The sequence below is a fragment of the Podarcis bocagei genome, assembly GCF_964188305.1.
Source record: "Podarcis bocagei genome assembly, chromosome: Z".
Taxonomy (NCBI): domain Eukaryota; kingdom Metazoa; phylum Chordata; class Lepidosauria; order Squamata; family Lacertidae; genus Podarcis; species Podarcis bocagei.
In genome coordinates, this window is record NC_138140.1 from 49918087 (window position 1) to 49940449 (window position 22363).

Genomic DNA, 22363 nt, shown 5'->3' on the forward strand with positions numbered 1-22363 from the left:
GCATTTGAATATGTCCCATCCACTTCCTAGCTTCTTGCTGAGGCTGTTAGGATATTCTTCAGATCTCTCCCCCTCCTTGCATCTGCTTAGCCTGCCTCTGATGTGATATATTAAGGGCTCACCCAGAGTTCCACTTTAAAATACAAGTGGGTCTGAGCACCGGGATTTTGGTTTTTTGTTTTTTCGCCCCAGTGCACCTGCTCTTTACCACTGAATCTGAGCAAACAACAAATCTGTGGAAAATCTGAATTGTTGTTTATTCTGATTCAGTGTTAAATGGGGGTTTTTCCTGGGGAAAGTAATGTGTGTGGGGGAGTGCTCAGATGCAGCACTTCAAAGCATAGACCCGTGTCTAGAAAGTGTTAGGCAAAAGGTAAGTGTGGATGAGCCCTTACAATTAGGACGTACAGTGCTACCTTGGTTTAATGACAGCTTAGTTTATGAACAACTTGGATTAAGAATGCTGCAAACTCAAAAGTAGGTGTTTTGGTTTGTGAACTTTGCCTTCGAAGCAGAACATGTTTTGCTTCCTGTTGAGTGTAAATTGAGTCCCGCACTGCTATGTATGGGAAAGCACACCTTGGTTTAAGAACACTTTGGTTTAAGAACGGACTTCCTGAACAGATTAAGTTCGTAAACCAAGGTACCACTGTATATTTGTGAAGGCAGGGAGCCTTGTGCCAGAAAATCCTGTGTCCCAGAAATTGTGTCTAATCCCAGATACTACTTACATGCCAAGATAGCTTCTATATGGTTTACAAGTATAAAATCAATGATAAGCTATCCACACATAATTAAAGATCACAAAAAACAATTCCATAAAAAATATCAAAAACATCCATAATTAAAACTTGCAGCAAAAAAAGCTTTTAAAAAGCACAACAATTAAAAAGGCAATTAAAAAAATTAGGTCAGGAAGTCCAAGTCTAGGGAAATGCTTCTGCAAACAGATGTGTCTGCAAGGGTGAGTGGAACGCCAATACTGATTTGGGGCATCTCATATTTCAGCATCTGTTTGTTAAACTTTTCCTGTTTGTTTCCCCAGGTGAATGGCAGTGACGGGATGTTCAAGTATGAGGAGATTGTCCTGGAAAGGGTGAGTGAGAGCCAGTGGACTCTTGCCATGGATGTGGTGCCAGGGCTAGCGCTACTTGTCTCTGGACTGTATTGGGCTTTGTTAGTCCTCCCACGCAGGCCCATGCATCCTGGCTCTGTAGGTACAAGCATGGGGAGCACAGAGAGAAAAGGGCAGCCTTTCCTCAACCTGGTGCTCTCCAGATATTTTGGACTGCAATTCCCATTAGATTGGATGGCTGACTATGGTTGATTGAAGTTGTAGTTCAAAACATTTGGACAACACCACGTTGGGGATGGCTGGGCAAGGGGATCTAACATGCGTGTTCCCTCTTTCCTCTTTCCACTGTTGTGGTCTTGGAAACCAGAGCTTATGGTATTGAGAACTGACCCAGCTATATGTGGTAGGACTGTGCTTTTCAACAGAGGCTAGGAGATTTTTTCATTTTCCACATCAGGATACCTGGCAGACTTCAAGTTTTACATTCATGTCCATTGTTATTTTCTGTTGAATGTTTTCAGTGCCCTTGAATTGCTGTATTGTTCTAATTATCGTTAGCATATAAGCTCAGCCTGGGTAGCTCAGTTGGTTAGAGCATGGTGCTGATAACACCAAAGTTTCAGGTTGGATCCCTGCATTGCAAGCGGTTGGACTAGATGATTATCAGGATCCCTTCCAACTCTATGATTCATCCCATTTATTTATTCCTTTTTTTTTTTAACACTTGTCAGGGAAATTCTGGCCTTGGATTTAGCATTGCTGGAGGGATCGATAATCCACACATTCCTGATGATCCTGGCATTTTCATAACCAAGATCATCCCAGGTGGAGCAGCTGCCATGGATGGGCGTCTGGGGTGAGTGTCCTGCCATAGGGTGGATCTTGAGCCTTGTGGGGGGGGGGGGCGCGGGCGGAGGGAAGCAGGTACAGATAAGCAACCTAAAATGAGATGTTTGTTGATGAACTGTGTGTGAGTGCGTGCGCGCGTGCCGTAAAAACAAAACAAATTAAAAAGTGTGTTTTAGACTCTCTGTAGATACTCACAGCTATTCATTCAGCCATTTCCTGACTGTTAATGCACGGTCGTACCACTCAGACTATTTTTAGATTGTGTTTTTTGTATATGCATGTTTTGTTTCAGTGTACGCTTAACACAAAGTTTCCAACATGGCACCTGTGGGCTCAAGGGCGCCCATGAGGTCTTCCTCTGGCGCCCGTGACACCTCTGAGCCTCCTCACTCACCTCATCCTTGGTCATGAGGTAGTGAGGATGGCTGCCTTTTTCTCTCCTGAGAAGCACATACAGCTGAAGGAGGAATTTGGAAGGGTGACGCTCTTCCCAACTTCCTCTTTCAGCTCTATGTGCTTTTCAAGGTTCAAGTTAATTCTACTGGATCTGACTTTTGCCCAGATCCCTTGGAAAAGGGAAGTGTTTCCATGCATGTCCTCTCTCTTTCTCAGAGATGGTCCTCATCTAGGGAAGCCGTAGAGAAGTGATCAGAAGTGGGGTGGCACCCACTGCAGCTGCTCAAAAGTCCAAAAGTGCCCATGGGCCCCATTTTAACATGTTGATTTAACCACTTTGAGATGCTTTTTCGTTCTTTCTTTCGATATTTTATTAGAATTTCACTTATAAAAAAGTGATTAAAAAAAAGGAAAACATGAATGGAAATAAAAATAAAAGAAAAATACTCAATTACATTTCCATACATTAATATACAAATGTTTATAGTATTATTATTATTATTGAAATACTAATTTTATTAGTAACTGCATATATTCAGTGTAAAGTCGTTCTAGATATCATTTTATTTATGCAAAGAAAGTCTGTGTCTATAAGCGGTCCATTCATATGTTTCTAATATTGTCATGTTGTCAAGTCATTGATTAAGGGGAATCATATTTCTATTCTTCCAGTTCATCAGTATTAGTCTCTTAGCAACCATTAGGGCACGTAGAGCCCATTTTTGCTGTCACATTGTCACTTTCCATACAGTAGGTATATAGTTCAAAATAATATTCACTTCTGAAAGTCTTAAATTTCTCCATAGCATCTTATTTATACAGTCCAGCACTCTTTCCTAAAACTTAGTAAGTATGTGGCATTCTAAAAACGTTTGTTTTCAAGAATCATTATCCATATTACATCTCTAGCAAAGGCCTACATTAGATAGCCCTTTCTTCTACAGGCATAAGGGAGTCCAATAAATTCCGAATAATATTTTCTGCTACATAAGTCTTAATATAATCGATACATCTGCTCCCAAAGCTAAAACAATTTCCCATTTTCTGGTTCATAGTCAACATTTGAATTCTTTATTCTAGTCTTTTTTAAAACTCTGCACATCAGAATTTATTTATTCATAATAAATATCCATAAAAAGTAATCCTGGCTTTTTACCTTCAAGTGAATTATCCAACTGCTCCAATATTTCAGGGTTCTCTTAAGCTGAGAAGGCTCCCGGACCAAACAAAAGTTATTAAAAGGAGTTACAATTGCAGGTATTGCCATTGGGCCACAACTGGCAGATGATATTTTCTCTTAATGCACCATAAGTATAACGTTTGATTTCTTCATCTATCAGTTGGCCCAAGGTCAATGCCCATACCCCCATCCAGCTTTTCCATATTGCCATATTTTCCACCCCCACCACACCAATTTTAAAAACAGGATTTCTCCCAGAAAATTGATTGAATTTTACAAAGTAAAATGAGGACACAGCAGGAGGTAAGGGTGGAGGGTTTGGGGTGGTTGCTCACCTTGGGCCCTGCACCTGCCCATCTTAGGGCATTCTGCTGGGGAACCACTAAGGAGCGATTGAGGGCCGTTTTCTTTAAAATATTTATATACATACTTATGCTAGCCCTCCGGAGTTCTCCCCTCCCTCACCATCTCCTCTTTGGCTGTTCTGCCCCTGTGGCGCAGGGTGAACGACTGTGTCCTGAGAGTGAACGAGGTCGATGTTTCCGAGGTCGTGCACAGCAAGGCCGTGGAGGCCCTGAAGGAAGCGGGGCCTGTGGTGAGGCTCCTGGTGCGGAGAAGGCAGCCCCCACCAGAGACCATCATGGAGGTCAACCTGATGAAAGGACCCAAAGGTGACTGCCCTGGGTGTGGGCCCTGCTGGCAGTCATGTGCTAGCATGGATCTGGGGCTGTTGCTTCCCGGCTGGTGGATAAACCTGGAGGCCAGTGGTCTCTAGGCCCCTGCCGTGAAGTTGGGCTGCGGCCAGGAGCCAAGCAGGGGTCAGTGCTGGGTGGATCCAAACACCCAGGTGGGTTTGTCCCAGTTGTCCAGGGCAAAGTGGGGTGGTTGGAGCAAGAGCTGCTGAGGTTGAAGGCAAAGGGCCGTGGCTCAGTAGTGAAGCATCAGCTTTGCATACACAAGGTCCTGGTCTCAAGCCCAAGTTGGGTTGGGAGACATTTTCTGGCTCAAACCCTGGTGAGATCCTGCCAGGTAGCATAGTGACAATACCGGGCAAGAGGGACCCATGGTCCAACCCGGTGTAAGGCAGCTTCCTGTGGAAAGGCCCATGGCTCACTGCTGGAGTCCATGGTCTGTGCAGAAGGTCCCAGGTTCAATCCCCAACATCTCCAGGTAGCACTGGGGAGAGACTCCCTGCCTGCCTGCTGCTGGTTGATGTAGAGAGAGTGCTGTACAAGAGGGCCTGACTCAGTATAAGGCAACCTCCTTATACTCAGAGAGTGAGGCTGGTCCAGGGAAAAACTAGAGATTGCTCAAAGACACTGGCAGGGATCGTGCGGAAGTTGGTGCTCCTTCTGTGGTGAAGGAGCAGCAGTCCAGGGGCAGGTTCCATCTTACCTGTGCAATCAAGAGCCAGATTCTGCTGCTGAGAAGGAGGTCTCCAGCAGGCTGTCAACAGAGGCACAGACCATCTCTTGGGCCTCCAGAAGGTCATGGCCCTGACTCAGCTCCTTAGGGTTGGATATTGGCAAACTTCCTTTTGGTGTAGCAGGGTTCTGTGGCTTTTAGTAGGTGACAGAGCCCACCGGAGAGGAGGGGCCAGGGACACAGGTCCCAACACCCCTGTCCCTTGCTCCTCCTCAGCAAACCCTCCAACCCAATGCCTGCAACCTGCTCCTCTAAGAGTCTAGAATTCAGTGACCCAGAAACTCACTTTTTGCGCTCTCGCCCACCTATTGCTTACTAGTCTTTTTTTTTTTAAAGGAAAGGATAGAAATGTGAAAAACTGGGGAGGGATAATGGGCCTAGAGGCAGTAGCCTGGGAGGGAAAAAACAACACCCCAGAGATTTTATACCAGATTACATACCAGACTATAAAAATGGATTAAACAAATTAATGGAGCATCAAGCTATCAATGGCTACTAGCCAGGGTGACTGTGCTCTTCCTCCACAGTTGGAGGTGTTAGTGCTTCTGAATACCAGTTGCTGGAACCTGCAAGAGGAGAGATTGCTGCTGCACCCAGATCCTGCTTTCATGTTCCCACAGGCATCTGGGTTCCCACTGTGAGAACAGGATCCTGGACTTGATGGGCCCCTGGCCTAAGCCCACATCCAGGCTCTCCTAACGTTCTTACGTGGCCCATGGCAGGCAGATCTCTCCACATCCCAGCGCAGCCATCGCAGAGCTCCCTAACCCCACCTCCTTCTCCCCAGGGTTGGGCTTCAGCATCGCCGGGGGTCTCGGGAACCAGCACATCCCTGGAGACAACAGCATTTACATCACCAAGATCATAGAAGGTGGTGCGGCTCAGAAAGATGGGCGGCTGCAGATTGGCGACCGACTGCTAGCAGTGAGCACCCAACTTGTTTTCTTCAAAGCGTTGGGATGGGTGACAGCATGGATGGTGTCAACTCTCGGTGCAAGGGAGCTGGGTGCTGGGCAGTGCCTGCCAATTGTGTGGCCACCCCAAAACATTTTGCGGCTTGGCATGGCTTCTTAGAAGCATCCGTTCGTTTACTGTGGGAGGGCAGCTAGATGATCTGATCCCGGCAGGCCTCTGTTTAGGTTTTTCATTCACAATGGAACACTCATGCTCAGAGGCAGTCTATCTCTGCTGAACTGGGAATGTAAAACTTGGGAGACCTGCGGCCCTTCAGGCCCATCCAATTGCCGGCTGCAGGAAGCAGCATGGGCATAGCCTGGGGGGGGCAGATGCCCCTCCTAGTCAAGTAAATAAATAAAAACACTTAACCAATTGCATCACAGATAACTCAGTTCTGCCCTCACCCAACATAAAGCCTATCCCCCACAACATAAACCCTGGCTACGCCCATGGGAAGTAGGATACTGGAGTCATTTTGTTATGTTTGTCATTGGCCATGATAGGGATGGAGCACCCATGCTCAGAGGCAGTCAGACACTACTGCAGTTGGGCACTGTGGGATGCATCTGATTTAGCAAGGTTCTTCTCATTGGCCCATCTCAGTTGGCTCAGTCTGTCAGATCTGCAACACTTCTGGCCTATAGACAAGCCTCTGGCTGTTTTCTCTCTCCTGCCCTGCCATACCCACTCTCTCCAGGTGAACAACACCAACCTGCAAGACGTCCGGCATGAGGAGGCCGTGGCTGCACTGAAGAACACTTCGGACATGGTGTACCTGAAGGTGGCCAAGCCAGGCAGCTCCCACCTCAACGACATGTATGCGCCACCTGACTACGCCAGCAGTACGTACCTGCCCTCCCCTGCCTCCTGCTCCTGGGGTGGGAGTCAGAGCTCAGTGGAAGAGAAGCTATTTTGCATGTAGGATGTCATGAGCCCTGTGGAGGTGTTCTGAAGTGGGTGTTTGGATCAGAAAGAAGGGGGGAGCTGGGAACTGGTGGTCCTGTGCATGGTCCCAGTGGGTTGGGACAGGTTCTGTCAGGGCATCAGGAAGCCCCGGAGCTGGAGGAGAAGGAGGAGGTGGTTGTGGAACCAGAAAGTGTGGGATCAGTTCCCATGGAGAGTCCCAGCGGGATGTCAAAGTGTCAGGAGCAAGTCAGTAATAAATCACACAGAGTAAGTGAACTCTTTATTAGTAACAAGATCTGCTCAGGCCTAATGAGCACAACAACTCTTCTTGGTAGGTCTTGCCCTGCTTTCCCACAGCTGCCTACGTCTCCCCCTTCCCAAGCAATCTGAGACTCCCAATGCCTTGTCTCTCTTTGCTCCACCCTCTTCATACCTCTGTGGGTTCTGGGAGGCCAGGTGGGAGGGGAGGTAGTCACAGCAGGAGGGGGAGACACCCTGGCTTCTTCGCCAGCCTGATTCATCTTTGCCTCTTGGCCCTCCTCCTCTCCAGCCTCTGCTTCTGCCACACTCTCCCAGCTCACTAAGCCCTGTTACCTCTTCAGCTACTGACATCCCCTCTTCCCAGTCTTCTCCCTCTTCTCTCTTTGACCACTCATCCTTGTCCTACCTGAGCCTTCATCCTTTGGAGGTTCCTCAACTGGTGCCTCCCACCATTCCTCTGTGTGCAACTAGTCTGTGACACAAGGGGAGGTTTTGCTTCTGTGCTGTCAGACACTTCCAGTAAGGCCCCTCCTGCGCTGGGATTGTCTCTGGCCCCTCCTCCTATCAGCAAACCTTAGAGGAGGTGCTGGACAGGACCAGCCCACCCATGAGGCAAGTTGAGTCATCGCCTCGAGCAGCAGGAGCCACGGGGACAACAGATCCGGCCTCAGCTGCCAAAATGTATTGGGTCAGTTCTTGCACCAGAGAACATGTCAGGCGCTGAGTTACTGCTTCCCACCCCCCCCCCAGACCCAAGAGGAGAAGGCAAGGAAAAAGGTGAGGGGGGCAGATTTCATCCCACTCTTGACCTCACAGGCACCAGGGGGAATTTATACTCCTGGGGCACTGAGGGAGAGAAAGATGGGGTGCTCTCTGGAGTATCCCTTAGCCTAGAGGTGGAGAACATCTAGACCTCTCCATCTGGACTGTGGGATTCTAGCTAAGCCACACAACTGCTCTTCAGGACATACCTCTCACCAGATCGGCTCAGCAGCCAGCTTGAATGCCTTTGCCTGCCTGGAACTTACCCATGAACTGTGGAAATACAGAATCATAGGATTGTAGAGTTGGGGGAATGTCTCTTCCTTGCCTGGATGGCAATAGAGATATGAGTGCATGGAAGCCTTTCACTTTTCTGGTGACTGCCATGTAACCTACTGCACAAAGGTCATTCTGCCAACTTTTCCCTTCTGGTCCATGGCTGCCATGTGGGCCTCAGAAGGCTCCCCACCTGGGGCCATGGCCTTGGCTCTAAACAAGGGTCCCCACCCCACACCTCAGCCCTACCACAGCCCTCCCCAGCCCCCTTTGTTCTGCCTCACTGATGCCTCTTCTTTGTGTCTCCTTAGCTTTCTCTGCCTTGGCTGACAATCACATAAGCCATAACCCTGGCCTGGGCTACCTTGGAGGAATGGAGAGCAAGCCAGCTTACCCTGCTCCACCCCAGGTCGCGCCTGCCCGCTACTCCCCTGTGCCACGCCATATGATTGGGGATGAGGACTTCACCAGGTGAGCAAGAACCCCCTTCCCCACCTCCTCTGCCTCTCCCTTGGAAGAACCTGGTAGTTCATCTCTGAAGAACATGGGTATAACTTCCTTTCTGATAGACATTTGTAGGGCCAGTTCCATTCCAGCTGATTTGGCAGCAAACGAGGCATGCAGAGTCCTGCCCCATTTGCTAACCTCCTTTTTCTTGTTGCTTCTCCCATGAGTTCAGGCAGCTGTGGGACATGACTGGGGATGTGGGGTGGCTGTATGGCTTCCAGAAATGTGGGTCTCCAAAATGGAGAGTGTGGGGTGAGGCTCAGTATCCTTTACAACTGAGAAAAGAAAAATCAGAATCCTGCACCAGAAAAGGTGGATTCTGTGGACTGGGTGTATTATGCAAATTGAGCAAAGCTGCGTGATCTTCTGCTGCGTAATTGTCATGGAGGACAGACAAGGCATCAAAGGTCCAGCCCCAAAGTGCTGGAAGTCTTCTTCAACTGCTTCATCATCATGTTTGAAAAATGGGGATGTGGATGAGGAAAACAACTATTTTTCATGCTCCCAGTACTTAATGCACATTGCTGCAGCATCCCTCCCAAAAACCTTGCAAGTCAGGGCAGCCCTGTAACCTGCTTTCCCCCCAGCATTGTTGGAAATCAAATTGTTGGGGCAAAGGCCTGTACCGGTACTTTGAAAGTGCTGATGAATGGCTGGTTGCTGGGGTTTCCAAAGCCCCGTGTGGGGCTTTTGCAGGTGCCTGCAAACCTCTGTTTGGCTCATTTATGTCATCAGGTCTAAGGCAGGTAGGTGTGACTTGGCCGAAATGGCCTTGCAGCACAGGTGGGGAGTATTTGTGGGTCGTATTAGGTTTCCCACAGTTGGATTATGCAGATTACAGAGGTGATGTATTTGAAAACACTTTACACAGTTGAGAAGGCACTTTTTAACTGCTAAACAGAATGATAGTGGTGATACTAGCCATGGTAGCTAAGCCCTTCCTCCATGGTCAGGGCCAGTATTGCTTCTGAATATCAGTTCCCACAGCAGGGAAGAGTGCTGCTTTGCTCGGATCCTGCTCGGGGTTTTCCATAGTCATCTGGTGGCCACTGTGAGAACTGGATGCTGAGCCACTGATCTTTTCTTATCTGCTTATGATAAGGGCAAAACTGTTGGTTTGCTAAAGTATTTACATGCTGCTTTCCCCAAAAAGCTCCAAGCAGTTTTACAGTAACAAAGGTACACCGGCCAACATTTTATTGCACCCCGCTGTGTTCCAGACACTGCTTTGTACCCAGAAGGGACAGAGGCTCTTCTTCTGAGGGCTAACAGTCCTCTAGAGGGGATGGGCAAGGCCATGAATGACTGTGAAGATAAGCAGGTGGGGACTCACTATGAAGCGTGGTTCAGTAAAGTGAGGACTTTCTCCTCAGTCTTAGCGCTCTCCTTGTACAACTCAGCAGGGCGGAAGATGGAAACAAAAACAAATTTGTTGGCTCTGGGCTCTGCTTGTCACTGCTTCTGCCTCTGTTGTTTTCTGCCCTGCGATGGGCATCAGCCATTGCTGCTTATTCCATGACAGGGAAAAGCCCTGAATGTTGGAGGGCATGACCTCCGTGACTCCAGATCCATTATTTTATTCCAAAGCCACATGACTGTACAGATTGCTATTGGCCACACGAGGGCACCGTGGAACTTCCTGGCTAGGAAGAAAAGGGGTCTGTGCCTTTTAGTGACCCTCAGGAGCCTTGGTTTGGGTCAGGGATCCTGACCAGGAAGCAAGTGGGTTGTTTACAGCTTAGAGGTGGGAGAAACAAAAGATTCCCAAACCCAAGAATGTGAGAATGGAGGGGGGCTGGCCCCCAAAATGACCCTTTTGCTTGGTGGACCAACAATTCTGTGTGTACATGCACACGCACACATACACACACACCCTAGACCCTGAGCAGGCTTCATTTCTGACAAGACCACCTTGCATTCAACCACCCAGATTAGAAGGCAGTGTGGTTATCTGTCTAGCACTAGAGAATTCTATCCCTTCAGTATTATTGTGCATTAATGACACTGGCTGGAGCCATATTGGGCCATCCAGCTCAATATTATCTATAGCAGGTATGGGGAACTTTTGACCTTCCAGATGTTGCTGAACTACAACTACTGCCATCCGTGCCCATTGGCCATGCTTGCTGGGGCTGATGGGAGCTGCAATTCAGCAATATCTGCAGGACCAAAGGTTTGCGCCCCCCACCTCCATGTCTGGTGTACATGAAGCAGGAGTCAGTCTCCTGGATTTCAGGTGCAGTCTCACCCGACCGCACCTGGAGATGCGAGGGGAATGAACATGGGACCTTTTGCAAGCAAAGTGTGTGCTCTGTCACTCAGCTACAACCCTTCATGGCATTAGGAGTAGACTCAGTGAAATATACTCGGAATCCTGCAGTGATTTCATGCTCTTTATTGCAGCTTGTAAAACAGTGATTGAATTGTCCCCCAAACCTCAGGCTTTTATATACATTATTTATACAATGAGTCCCATCTGATTGGCTGATTCTGCTTCCCTCCTGGAGCCTGATTGGTCTTTTCCTGCAAGCCAATCAGTTGTTGCATTCTAGGATCCTACCTGCCTAATGTTTTAGGATCCAAGCTTAGTACATAACACCCCTCCCTGTTGCGCCCGGAAGGTTAGCATTGGTAGTCATTGAGGTATGCCGGTCACCTACGTATGCATTGTGGTCTCAGGTGTCTTGGTAAGGGTTCCTGGTTCTGGCTCTTGTTCTGGGGCTGCTGGCTGTGATGGGGCCATTGGGCCGGGTGCCGCTGGTCCACTTGCTCATGGCTCTGGTTCCTGTGGCTGCTCGGCCTCAGGGGTTGCTTCTGGACTTCCTAGTTCTGCCTCCCTTACCCGCTCCTCCTGCTCTATGGGCCTCACCCCTCTGCTTCCTGGGGGGGGGGGACTGCGAGGAGGGCTGGACAGAGGAATCCCAAGGGGACACCCTTGGGATTCCTCTGTCCAGCCCTCCTCGTAGTCCCCCCCCCGGGAATCGTCACTGTAGTTGATAGCAGTGGCAGCACTAGGCTTACCCAACCTGCGTTATCACCTCATATGACATAGGGCCGGTCGCCCTGGGGACTGTGGCGGGTACCCATGCTGGGCCTCCCCCGAATTCTTTGCGTACACTGGGTTGCGGGGCTGGAAGGTCCGGGGGTTCCTACCTTCCCCCACTGCTGCCTCGTCCTGGGCTCTATCAGGTTGAAGACGGTCCAGTCTTGTTGTGATGTGCCGGCCCATGAGTACTTCTGCTGGGCTCTGGCTGGTCGTTGTGCTGGGGGTGCTATGCTGGGCTAGGAGAAAATCAGCGAGGTGGTACTTCCAGTCCCCTTGCGTCATGTGGCGGAGGGCTTCCTTGGTGGTCTGCACCATGTGCTCTGCTTGGCCGTTGGTGGCGGGGTGGAACGGTGCCGATTGTGCGTGGCGGATGGCACTTTGTGTTGTGAAGGTCTGGAACTCCTCTGGCATGAATGCTGTTCCGTTGTCCGAGACGACGGTGTCGGGGAACCCGTGGGTCATGAACAGCCTACGTAGTACTCAGATGGCTGCAGCCGTGGAAGTGGACGGTACCAGGGCAACCTCCAGCCATTTGGAGTATGAGTCCACCACAACGAAGGATGTCCATCCCTGGATGGGGCCAGCGAAGTCCACTAGCAGTCGGGACCATGGCGCTCGGGCAGACTCCCAGAGTTGGAAGGGGGCCCTTGGGAGATCTGGGCAGGACCTCTGGCAGGTCTGGCAGTATTTAACCCAGGCCTCCATCTCCCCGTCGATTCCTGGCCAACACACATAGCTCCTTGCAAGGTCCTTCATTCTCACTACCCCTGGGTGTGTTTCATGTAGGGCTTTCGTGAGGACCTTTTAGCGAAGAGGCTGGGGAACGACCACCCTGCTTCCCCATAACAGACACCCCTTGTGGGCTGACAGTTCATGTTTGCGGGCCGTATAGCCTGCAAATTCCAGTTCGGGGTTGCTACTGGGCCATCCCCGCTACACCCAGTCCAGGACCCGGGAGATGACCCTGTCCTTCATGGAGTGGAGTGCTACTTCCGGCGTCTGAATGGGTCGGTCGGGAAGCTGTTCCACGCTCATGACCTCATGTGCGGGTGCTGGGTTGGGGCCAGTCTCAGGTAGTAGCAGTCTGCTGAGGACATCCACGTGGCCCATCACCTTCCCGGGCCGGTGGGCCAGTGTATACTGGTAGCTGGTGAGGAAAATCAACCAGCTGAGGACGCGGGGTGACAGTACTTGAGGGGTCTGCTTCTCGGGGGCAAATAGGCCAAACAGTGGCTTGCGGTTGGTCACCACTGTAAAGGGGCACCCATACAAGAAATTGTGGAATTTCTTTACTCCCTTCACGATTGCCAGGCCCTCTTTGTCTATTTGCGAATAGTTCCTCTCAGCTGTGGAGAGGGTCTGGGGAAAGTAAGCCACCGGCACCTCTCTTCCATTCTGAAGTTGGTGACCTAGGACGGCACCGACACCATAGGGCGAGGCGTTGCATGCCAGCACCACCGGCAACCTCTCATCAAAGTACGCTAGGACTGAGTTCGAGACGAGCAGGTCTTTGACTGCTTGGAACGCGGTCTCCTGGTGCTGCCCCCACACCCATGGGGCCCACTTGTCTAACAGTCTGTGTAGGGGCTCCGCTACCACTGCCTTGGTGGGGTATGAAGGTAAAAGTTCAATACAGTGGTGCCCCGCAAGACGAATGCCTCGCAAGATGGAAAACCCACTAGACGAAAGGGTTTTCCGTTTTGGAGGTGCTTCGCAAAACGAATTTCCTATGGGCTTGCTTCGCAAGACGAAAATGTCTTGCGAGTTCCTGCGGGGTTTTTTTCCTCCCCCCCTTTCCCCCAAGCCGCTAAGCCGCTTATCAGCTGATCCTAAGCCGCTAAGCCGCTTAACAGCTGATCCGCTAAGCCCGCTAAGCTGCTAATAGCGCTAATCCACTAAGTTGCTAATGGGCTTGCTTTGCAAGACGAAAAAACCACAAGACGTAGAGACTTGCGGAACAGATTCTTTTCGTCTTGCAAGGCACCACTGTAGTCCCGAGAAGGCCTGGAGTTCCGCCTTATCCTTAGGTGCTGGGGCGTCAAAATAGCCCGCACCTTGTCCCCGGTCGGGTGGACTCTGTCTGTGTCCACCGTAAATGCTAGAAAATTCACCTGTTGCACTCCTAGCAGACAGTTTTCCCACTTCACCTTGAGGTCGGCCATCTGGAAACGGTGCAGGACGGTGCGGAGTCTGTCCCTGAACTCCCCCAGCGATCAACACATCATCAAAGAAGGAGTGACACTGGGAATTCCTTTGAGGAGAGAGTCCATTAGATTTTGGAATATGCCTGGTGCCACACTGCCGCCAAATTGCAGTCACTTGACACGGAACGAGCCCCTGTGCGTTACAATCGTCTGCCTCGGCGGTGGCCCCGTCCACCGGCAATTGCTGATAGGCTTGGGCCAGGTCCAGCTTGCCAAAAATCTTAGACCCTGCCAGGGTGGCGAGAACATGGCTAACCACTGGCACTGGGTATGCATGAGCCATAAGGGCCTTGTTTATGCTACATTTGCTTCCCTCCTGGAGCCTGACTGGTCTTTTCCTGCAGGCCAATCAGTTGTTGCATTCTAGGATCCTACCTGGCTATTGTTCTAGGATCCAAGCTTAGTACATAACACTCAGAAAGGGCAGGAGCTTGCAGAACAATCCCCATAAAACTCCATTTTCCACCTTTTCCATTTGTGTCTCACAAAGACCGCTAGGGAAGCAGGGGTTAATGGCGCCTGGCGTGCCTTCTCCCAACACCATGGGCTTGCTGGAGTCTGGTTCATCTCAACCTTTTCATGATGGCTCTTGTAGCCCCCCCCCCAAAGCAGGGCAGAGGAGGGAGGGCTGGGAGAAGCTCAGATAAAATGCAGGCTGCTGCTGCTGCGCTCCCCAGTCTGCACACTCAGAGAAGCTGCCACTATGATCACCGTCAATGTCTCTTCCTCCATGTCTTATGGGAAACACCCTTTCCAGCAGCAACCCATTGCCAGGCACAAAAGAAGGACCAGGTACCAGGGCTCTCTGTTCTGTACTTCTTTTGGGGAGGGGTCTGTGAGGCCCCTTGCTGGGTGGGCAAGCAGGGGCATGGTCCAAGCCTTGGTCACAAGCCCTTGGGTCAGTTGGACACAGTGCTGCTTCCAGAAATCCTCCTGGGGTACACCTGCCTCTTCCAGCCCAGGACTTGGCACCTGCACAGAAGGTCAAGGTAACAGAGCCCTAATATTGCACCTTCATTTGTCCAGAGAAAGGAAGAGGCAGAGCTAATGAGCAATGGGGTTGTATGGGGGGCTTCCAGCTTTGAGGGCTGCAAAGTGAAAGGGGTTGGGCTGGAAGTCTGCATGCATCAGGGGGAGGGAGGAATGGGCCGTGTGCCAGCAAAGGGGGCACTTCAGAGTTGGTCTTTGTTGATTTACATGCCAAAGGGGTGGATGGAATCTTGTTGCTTGCATTCTGCTTTCTATATATTTCCTACAAGGGCACTGGAAGGTCTCAGAAAGGGGTGGGGTGTTTTTCCAGCTCCCTTTTAGGCTGTCACTGGAGGGACTGCGAAGAAAAGCCACACCTTCCCTCCTTTATCTCTGGCACCTAAAGGAATCCTGCCTCACAATAGCCACTCACCAGCTATTCCTCCACCAACCTTCCTGAACCTTCTCCTTAAGACACAGGTAGTGTCTTTACTTTGTTTCCTTCTGAGACCAGCAGCAGCAGCAGCAGCAGCAGCAGCAGCAGCAGCAGCAGCAGAATATATTCTGCAAAATATACGTCTTTGCATCATTTACCCCAGACACAGAATTCACCTTTTCTTGGTGCAGAAGTGGGGACTAATCTTTCTGACTTATAGAGTGCACATATCATAACTGCCCCAGGATATAGGATCATGCATAAGACCAGCCAGTCAAGGCAGAGAAATGGTATCGGCGTCCCATGAGATGGAAAGGTAGGAAGATTCCTGGTATTGCACTCTTTCCAGTTCATTCTCCATATTGGCAATTTGTTTCTGCTCTGAAAAGTAAAATGTAACTCCGTTGGCCCACACACACACACACACACACACACACACACACACACACACACTACTCTTATTGCCCTATTGAAGGTGTTGCCCTACGTTTTTGAGATTTTAGGTTATGGTTGCAGCTCTACCAATTGTTCAGAGAGGGTACCAGTTGTTGGGTGCCAACTGTGTGTTGCACGTGGGATGTTGAATAATGTTCAGGTGGGCCCTGACTCTGCCCCCGGCCATGTATCCTCTTCATGTTTGCCTTCTGTCCTTTACAGGGAGCCCCGAAAGATCACCTTACATAAAGGCTCCACAGGCCTGGGCTTCAACATTGTGGGGGGTGAAGATGGCGAGGGCATCTTCGTCTCCTTCATCCTGGCAGGGGGCCCAGCGGACCTGAGTGGGGAGCTGCGGCGTGGAGACCGCATCCTCTCGGTGAGTGGAACATGAGGCCCCTTTACTGGTGTTGCTCTGAGGTCTTATTTAATGCGAGGAGGTGGATTTGGAGAGTTCTCTGGGCTCTGGTACACAGTTGCTGCTGACCTCTGAACTGGGAAGCAAGCAGGTGGGAGCACCTGCCTCCCCCACCCCCCAACCTATCCTCCAGCCCTTCTCCAGGACTGGAGAGATTCTGCCCCAGGCACTAAGGTGTTAACCCACACAGAGCGGCTTTGCCCACACAGAGCAGCTCACCAGACCGGTCTGGCTTAGCCCAGCCCAGCGTTGTGGAAGCTTGCTTCCTCTTCACTCTGAGAAGAGGGAGGGAAAAAACCAACACGCATCCGAACCTCCCAGCTTGAGCTTCAATGGAGCCTGCGTGTGGGGCCCTGCAGCGTAACGCTTGCCCCTTAAATGCACCGAAAGTGTGCAGAGGCCAGGGAGGCCACCTCCAGGAAGAAACAACCAAGCTCGGCCAGGTCTGGTTTTCACTTCCTGAGAAGCTGTGGCGTTTGTCATGCAGCTGAGCACCTGAGACAAGTTGCTCCCAGCATTTTTGGTGCAGGAGGGGCCTGGGATGTGCAGCTATGGGGGATTGAGAGGGTTGGTGTGGGGCTGTGGCTGTCGCAGGGCGGGGGGAGGGGTGGAATGTTGCATGGTGGGAAATAAGTGTGCAGTGCCATCATAGGAGGAGCAGGTGGCACCAGCTTCCCCTTTTCAAGGTGAGTTGACAGAGGCGGGGTCTGTTTGTCCAGGTGAATGGCGTCAATCTCCGGAACGCGACCCATGAACAAGCGGCGGCTGCCTTGAAGAGGGCCGGGCAGACGGTCACCATTGTAGCCCAGTACAGGCCTGAAGGTAGGAAACTCCCAGGGGGGGACCCGCTCCAACCTGCTTCCCTTGAACCTTTCACGAGAACCAGGATCTCCCTTTGAGTTGTGTGCCCTGGTGCCAAGTCATATTCGGCCAAAGTTCTGAGAGGACAGCCAGGCTTCTGGGCTGGCAGACGCTGGGTGAGAATGCCTCAAAGTCAGGATTCACTGGTTTATTTCATTCCTACCCCACCTTCCTTCCGAGGAGCTCAAGGTGGTCACAGAACTCTATCCTTCCCAACATTTCCTCACAAGAAGTCTGTGAGGAAGGTTAAGCTGAGAGGCAGGGAATAGCCCAAGGTCACCCAGTGAGTTTCATGACTGAGTGGGGATTTTAACCCTGGGCTCTTTAACATGGAGTCTCTGCAGTGCCTGAGATTTGTTGAAAGGAGGAACTGGCAAGATTGGCAGCGGGGATGTGGACGTTGGCCTTGGTAATCACACGGCTTGTTCCTAGGCTGGAAAAATAAGGTTGGATCTCTGTAGCTCAGGATGGGGAACTATTGGCACAGGTCCCAATTAATCCTTCATAACCATTTTCTCCATTTGTGATACTGAAAAAGAGCAGGTAGAGGCACTGCTGCCTCGACTGCTTATCCGAGGGCCCCCCCCCCCCGCAAGCTCAGCCAGGTTGCCAGTCCCCGAAGAAAGCAGAGTTGAAGTCACTTCTCTACAACTTTGCCTCGACTGCTTCCTGCAAGGATTTCTCCACAGGGAAGTCGATGGTGCAGAGCTTAACCAGCAGCCTTGAACTCCCTTGCCCATCAGTTCATGGGTGGGGACTTCTTCCACACAGTTTCTGCAGAGATCACTAGCTGTAACCGCACCACAAGGTTGGTGTTACTGAACATCACTTCTGGCTTGCATTATTATTATTATTATTAAATTTATTTTTATTAAATATTTTCTTGGTTGACAAAAGTACATGTCTTTTTCAGGTTGCACATTCTTTCTTATAAATCAGTTACATTTGCTGTGAGACCTTACTGCTGAGGACCATATAATGTTGGGGAAGAAGAGTGGGGAGACGACGGGTGGGATGGGGTGGTGAGGCTCGTATTCTTTTGTATCGTATACATGTGACATTTTGTGTCGGCGTCAGCTGGGTAGGTTCTCTTTCTATTCATTTATTACATTTCCTTGGTAGTGTAAGAGGTTGGGGGCCCAGGGTGTGGTTGGCACTGGCGGAGGAAGGGGAGTGCGGGGGGAGCGCATCACCCACAGCGGCGTGATCCCGGTAGGGTGCCATCGCGGCTGCCCCCCACCCGCGCTGGGCACCACGCCCCTGCAGGTGGCGTGCCACACCCCCAGGGCGGCGCACCCCCACCCCCAGGACGCACACCAGCCACGCCCCCACCTGTTCTCTGCCCCCCTGGTGCTGGCGCATGAAGCTCCACCAATGGTGGTTGGTTGTCTGTGGTTGGCTGCAGGGGAGTTTGCTTGCATTTGTGACGGGGGCGGGGCTTGTTGAGTCAGGTAAGCCAGATTGATTCGTATGATTATTGTCGTCTTGTTGTGCTGTGTATGTGATAAAGGGGAGCCATACTGGGTTGAAGGCGTCCTCTTCTATTTGTCCCCATGTCAGTTTCAGTTTATTGGTTAGTTTTTCTAGTACAGTGGTACCTCGGTTTTTTAACGTCTCTGTTGACTAACGTTTCTGAACTCGGAACACCATAAACCCAGAATGCTTCCGTTTTCGAACGCACCTTGGAAGTCGAACTTCTGAGGTGACTTCCTGTTTGGGTTTTCCATTTTGAGGTTTCCGTATTGAGTTTTCAGTTTTCAAATGTTTTGGAACTCGAACGGTCTTCCGGAACAGATTATGTTCGAAAACCAAGGTACCACTGTAAGGCTGTTTCCCATACAATTTGATACCATTGGCTCATGTTTACTCCTGACAGATCTCTCCAGTGTCTGGCTATGAGGCTTCTGGCTGCTGAGAGTAGGTGGGTTATGAGCTCTTTATAATGTGAGTGGGCATTATTAACTTGGATGATGTTGCATGGGGCCAGTTCTGGGGTGACTTCTAATACCTGTTTAGTTATTTTGCATATCTCTTGAAGGACTGCTATCCAGAAGGGTTGGATTTTAGGACATTGCCACCACATGTAGAGGTGCAGCCTCTCCAACATCTTAGTGAGATTCTTGAGCATATCAATGCCAGTTTCTGTGGTGTTAAGTACCACCTGTGAGTTTCAGAGTGAGTTTCCTTCTTTTGGCTGATATGGACAAAGGAAGGTTTAGACCACATTCTGGTCCATTGAGTGGGGCTAATTTCATATCCTGTGTCATGCTCCCGTTGTTGTTTGATTGTGTCAAGGGGGTTTGTGGGATTTTGGAGCAGCATTTTGTATATTGTGGAAACAATCCCTTTGCCATGACCCCCTGCTGTCAGGAGAATGTTTTCGCAGCTGATCAAGGGTCCAGTGGCTGCTGGTTTTACTGCTGGATTGTTTAACTTGGCATGTAGTTGATGGTGTGCTAGCCAAGGTACTCGCGTGTCCCCTAGCTTGTCTTCTATTTCTTGTGTTTTTGTAGAAGTCTTTAGACAGTGTAGGACTTTGGCTTGTCATATTTTCATCTGGAGGTTTTGTGCCGTGTGTTGGAATAGTGGGTGATAGGCCAGGGGGGTTAGTGGGGATGGGGACAGTATGCCTGTTTTTCCCCTCCATGCTTTAAACGTGGACTGTGTAAACCTGCTCTGGCTTGCTTTTTAATCTTTTCCTGCCACCTTCTTTGAGTCAGGAACTTGAGAGGCTTCCTTCTGCAACTCTAGTTCCCTATCAGGCGTTCTGCAGTGGTTGCTTTGGGAAGCACATCTGCCCTTCCTCTTCAGCAGGAAGTGTCTGTGTGTTTAGGAGTGAGATCTGAAAAGCAGAAGACCTGATCCAAAAACAGAAATGAAAATTAAAAAGTGGTGTATGGCCCACCACTGCATGAGCCCTGCAAGGTGTGGGGCTGCAGGTTAAATAACTTAAGGAAAGCCTGGCTGCTGGTTGAGGCCAAAGGCCTTTCTAGTTATGCACCCTAGTTTCAAGTGGACAAACAGATCCCTGTTGGAAGACTGCAGACAGGGCCAGAGGGCTATGATGACTTGTGATTCCAGTACTGAGGGGCATACTGCCTCCAACGATGGAGTGAAACACAAAGATCTCAGTTAATAGCCCCAGATAGCTTTATCGTTCATGGAATTGTTCATTCCTGTCTCTGTGACCCCTGTCTGGAGAATGTACTTGGTCCCTCAGGGTCTTTACAATTCAGCCATATAGAGGCCGGGCCACCCATTAAGCAAGGTGAGGCAACCGCCTCAGGTGGCAGGATCCACAGGGGCAGCAGATCTTGGTCTTTATTCTCCCCTTGTTCCCAGTGTAGACCTTCACTCGTCCCTTATTCCTTGGAGGGAGGTGTGTGCTATTTTGTGGTTCACCTCAGGTGCCAAAATGTCTTGTACCAGCCCTGAGCCATGTGTTTTGCAGATGTTGTGCCTGATCCTTTGCTCTTGCTTAGAGTTGAGTATCCGCGCACACACACACACACACACACCCCTGTTTTGGAACATAGCTGTCAACCGTCCCTTATTTGGCAGGAAACTCCCTTATCCCAGCACCATTTCCCGCTGCTGTCCGAGATTGATGGTGTCCCTTAAATTTCCTGGGTTTCATGCTCGCCCAGCTCGGGAGGGAAGCAGCGGCTCGGAGTCCTCCACCTCGAGAGAGCGCACTCACAAGCTGCCGCGTCTCCGTCTCTTCCTTTTCCCCCTCAGGGGCGCGTCGTGAGGAGATGGGTGGCAGAGGGCGGGCAGCCCCGCTCTTGAGAGACTTCCGCCGTGCTGCCAGGGGAAGCCGTAGGTGGCAGCGGGGGCTGCAGTGGCGGCGGCTGAGGAGGCAGCCTGAGGGAGGAGGAAGAGGAGGGGATGGGGAGGGACACAAGGGTGGCGCTTCAGCGGCCGCCGCGGCACCGCAACCGCCTCATGCCAGGTTGGGGCAGCCTGGGCGAGTGTCTCTCTCCCTCTCTCTCAGGCAGGGAAGGGCCGATGGAACTCCTCACGCCAGGACAACGGCAGCCCCGATGTGCTGCTTAGCATCCCCTCCAACCAGTGCAGCATCTTAATGTAGTGATTTCCCCCTCTGCATCCCTTTCATAACTCTATTTTTATAAATCATTTGTCCATACATAGTTCAAATTTTTACTACAAGTTTTCTGTCAATCCTACCAATGTATGTAACTCTTTCCAATAGCGTTTCAAATAAATTATAAACTTTCCCCATTCCTTATTAAAGAGGTCCTCTTCCTGGTTTCTAATTCTGCCTGTAAGCTTTGCCACCTCTACGTCAGTTTTGTCTGCCACTATTCTTTGGTGGGAGTTGTAGACCCTTAGGATCATCTATCCCACCCCCTGCAAAACACAGTCAGTCGCAGCCAAAGCAGCACGGCTCCATGAGTGCCGGATTTCTGTATAAGCTAAGCCAAAATCCCTTATTTTGGCTGCTGGTCCCTTACTTTCAAATCTGTAAGTTGACAACTATGTTATGGAATTTGTGTTTTGGTATGAATAAATGGGATAAAAATGCTTTTGATAAACATGTGCGGTGGAAGGGGTGACACTATGAATAAGTAGTGCTTTACGTTGAAACTTTATTAACAGCACCAATAATTGGACTTTGGAGTCATATTGCACAGGAGGCAGCAAGGCCTGTTTTAATGATTCAGGGGATGGGGGGGGGGTTGGAGTTGAAATGCCCCACCTTGATGGGGATTTCAGTGCCTCAAACAGCTGTATAGCAGGAAGAAGTTCCACAGGTCACGCTTTCCAGAGGCTTGCAAATGAATCCTGGGGGAAACTGCATCTCTCACTTTATTTGCTTGCTGCCTAACAGTTGCACAGGAGCTGTGCAAAAAAAAAAAAGGTGGCAACCATCTCCCATTAGCTTGTGTGTACGCCTAGGGCTTGTTGATCAGAAGGTCGGCGGTTCAAATCCCCATGATGGGGTGAGCTCCCGTTGCTCGGTCCCTGCTCCTGCCCACCTAGCAGTTCGAAAGCACATCAGAGTGCAAGTAGATAAATAGGTATAGTTTACCTTCTGGCGGGAAGGTAAACTGCGTTTTCGTGCGCTGCTCTGGTTCGCCAGAAGCGGCTTAGTCATGCTGGCCACATGACCTGGAAGCTGTACGCCGGCTCCCTCAGCCAATAAAGCAAGATGAGCGCCACAACCCCAGAGTCGGCCACGACTGGACTTAACTGTCAGGGGGTACTTTACCTCCCCCCTTTTTTTGCATTAATACGCATCCAATGTGGGGGGAAACGGTCTGCGGACACAGCATGCAACAGGGTTATTGGACGATAGGCGCTAGCAATTGCAGAGGCGCAGGCGGTCATTGGAGGAAAAATATTGATTGACGTGGCAGGGGCGGTGCCAATCGGTGG

At 50.5% G+C, this 22363-nt stretch overlaps 1 protein-coding gene across 12 annotated transcripts in view; it reads left to right on the forward strand.

Moving 5' to 3' along the window:
* Positions 1–22363, forward strand: part of DLG3 (discs large MAGUK scaffold protein 3) — a 124058-nt gene that overhangs the window by 55494 nt on the left and 46201 nt on the right. For 9 of the 12 annotated variants that reach the window (XR_014004455.1, XM_081180412.1, XM_081180422.1 and 6 more), the window contains 8 exons: positions 1046–1096; positions 1807–1931; positions 4002–4171; positions 5713–5849; positions 6580–6724; positions 8399–8558; positions 15907–16063; positions 16822–16924. Coding sequence is in view for 11 of the 12 variants with exons in the window: in XM_081180412.1 (XP_081036538.1) it covers positions 1046–1096; positions 1807–1931; positions 4002–4171; positions 5713–5849; positions 6580–6724; positions 8399–8558; positions 15907–16063; positions 16822–16924 (1048 nt within the window). In the remaining variant the exon portion in view is untranslated. Of the gene's footprint in view, positions 1–1045; positions 1097–1806; positions 1932–4001; positions 4172–5712; positions 5850–6579; positions 6725–8398; positions 8559–14532; positions 14637–15906; positions 16064–16384; positions 16546–16821; positions 16925–22363 lie in introns of those variants that run through there. The other 3 variants (XM_081180423.1, XM_081180413.1, XM_081180414.1) reach the window with 3 other exon arrangements.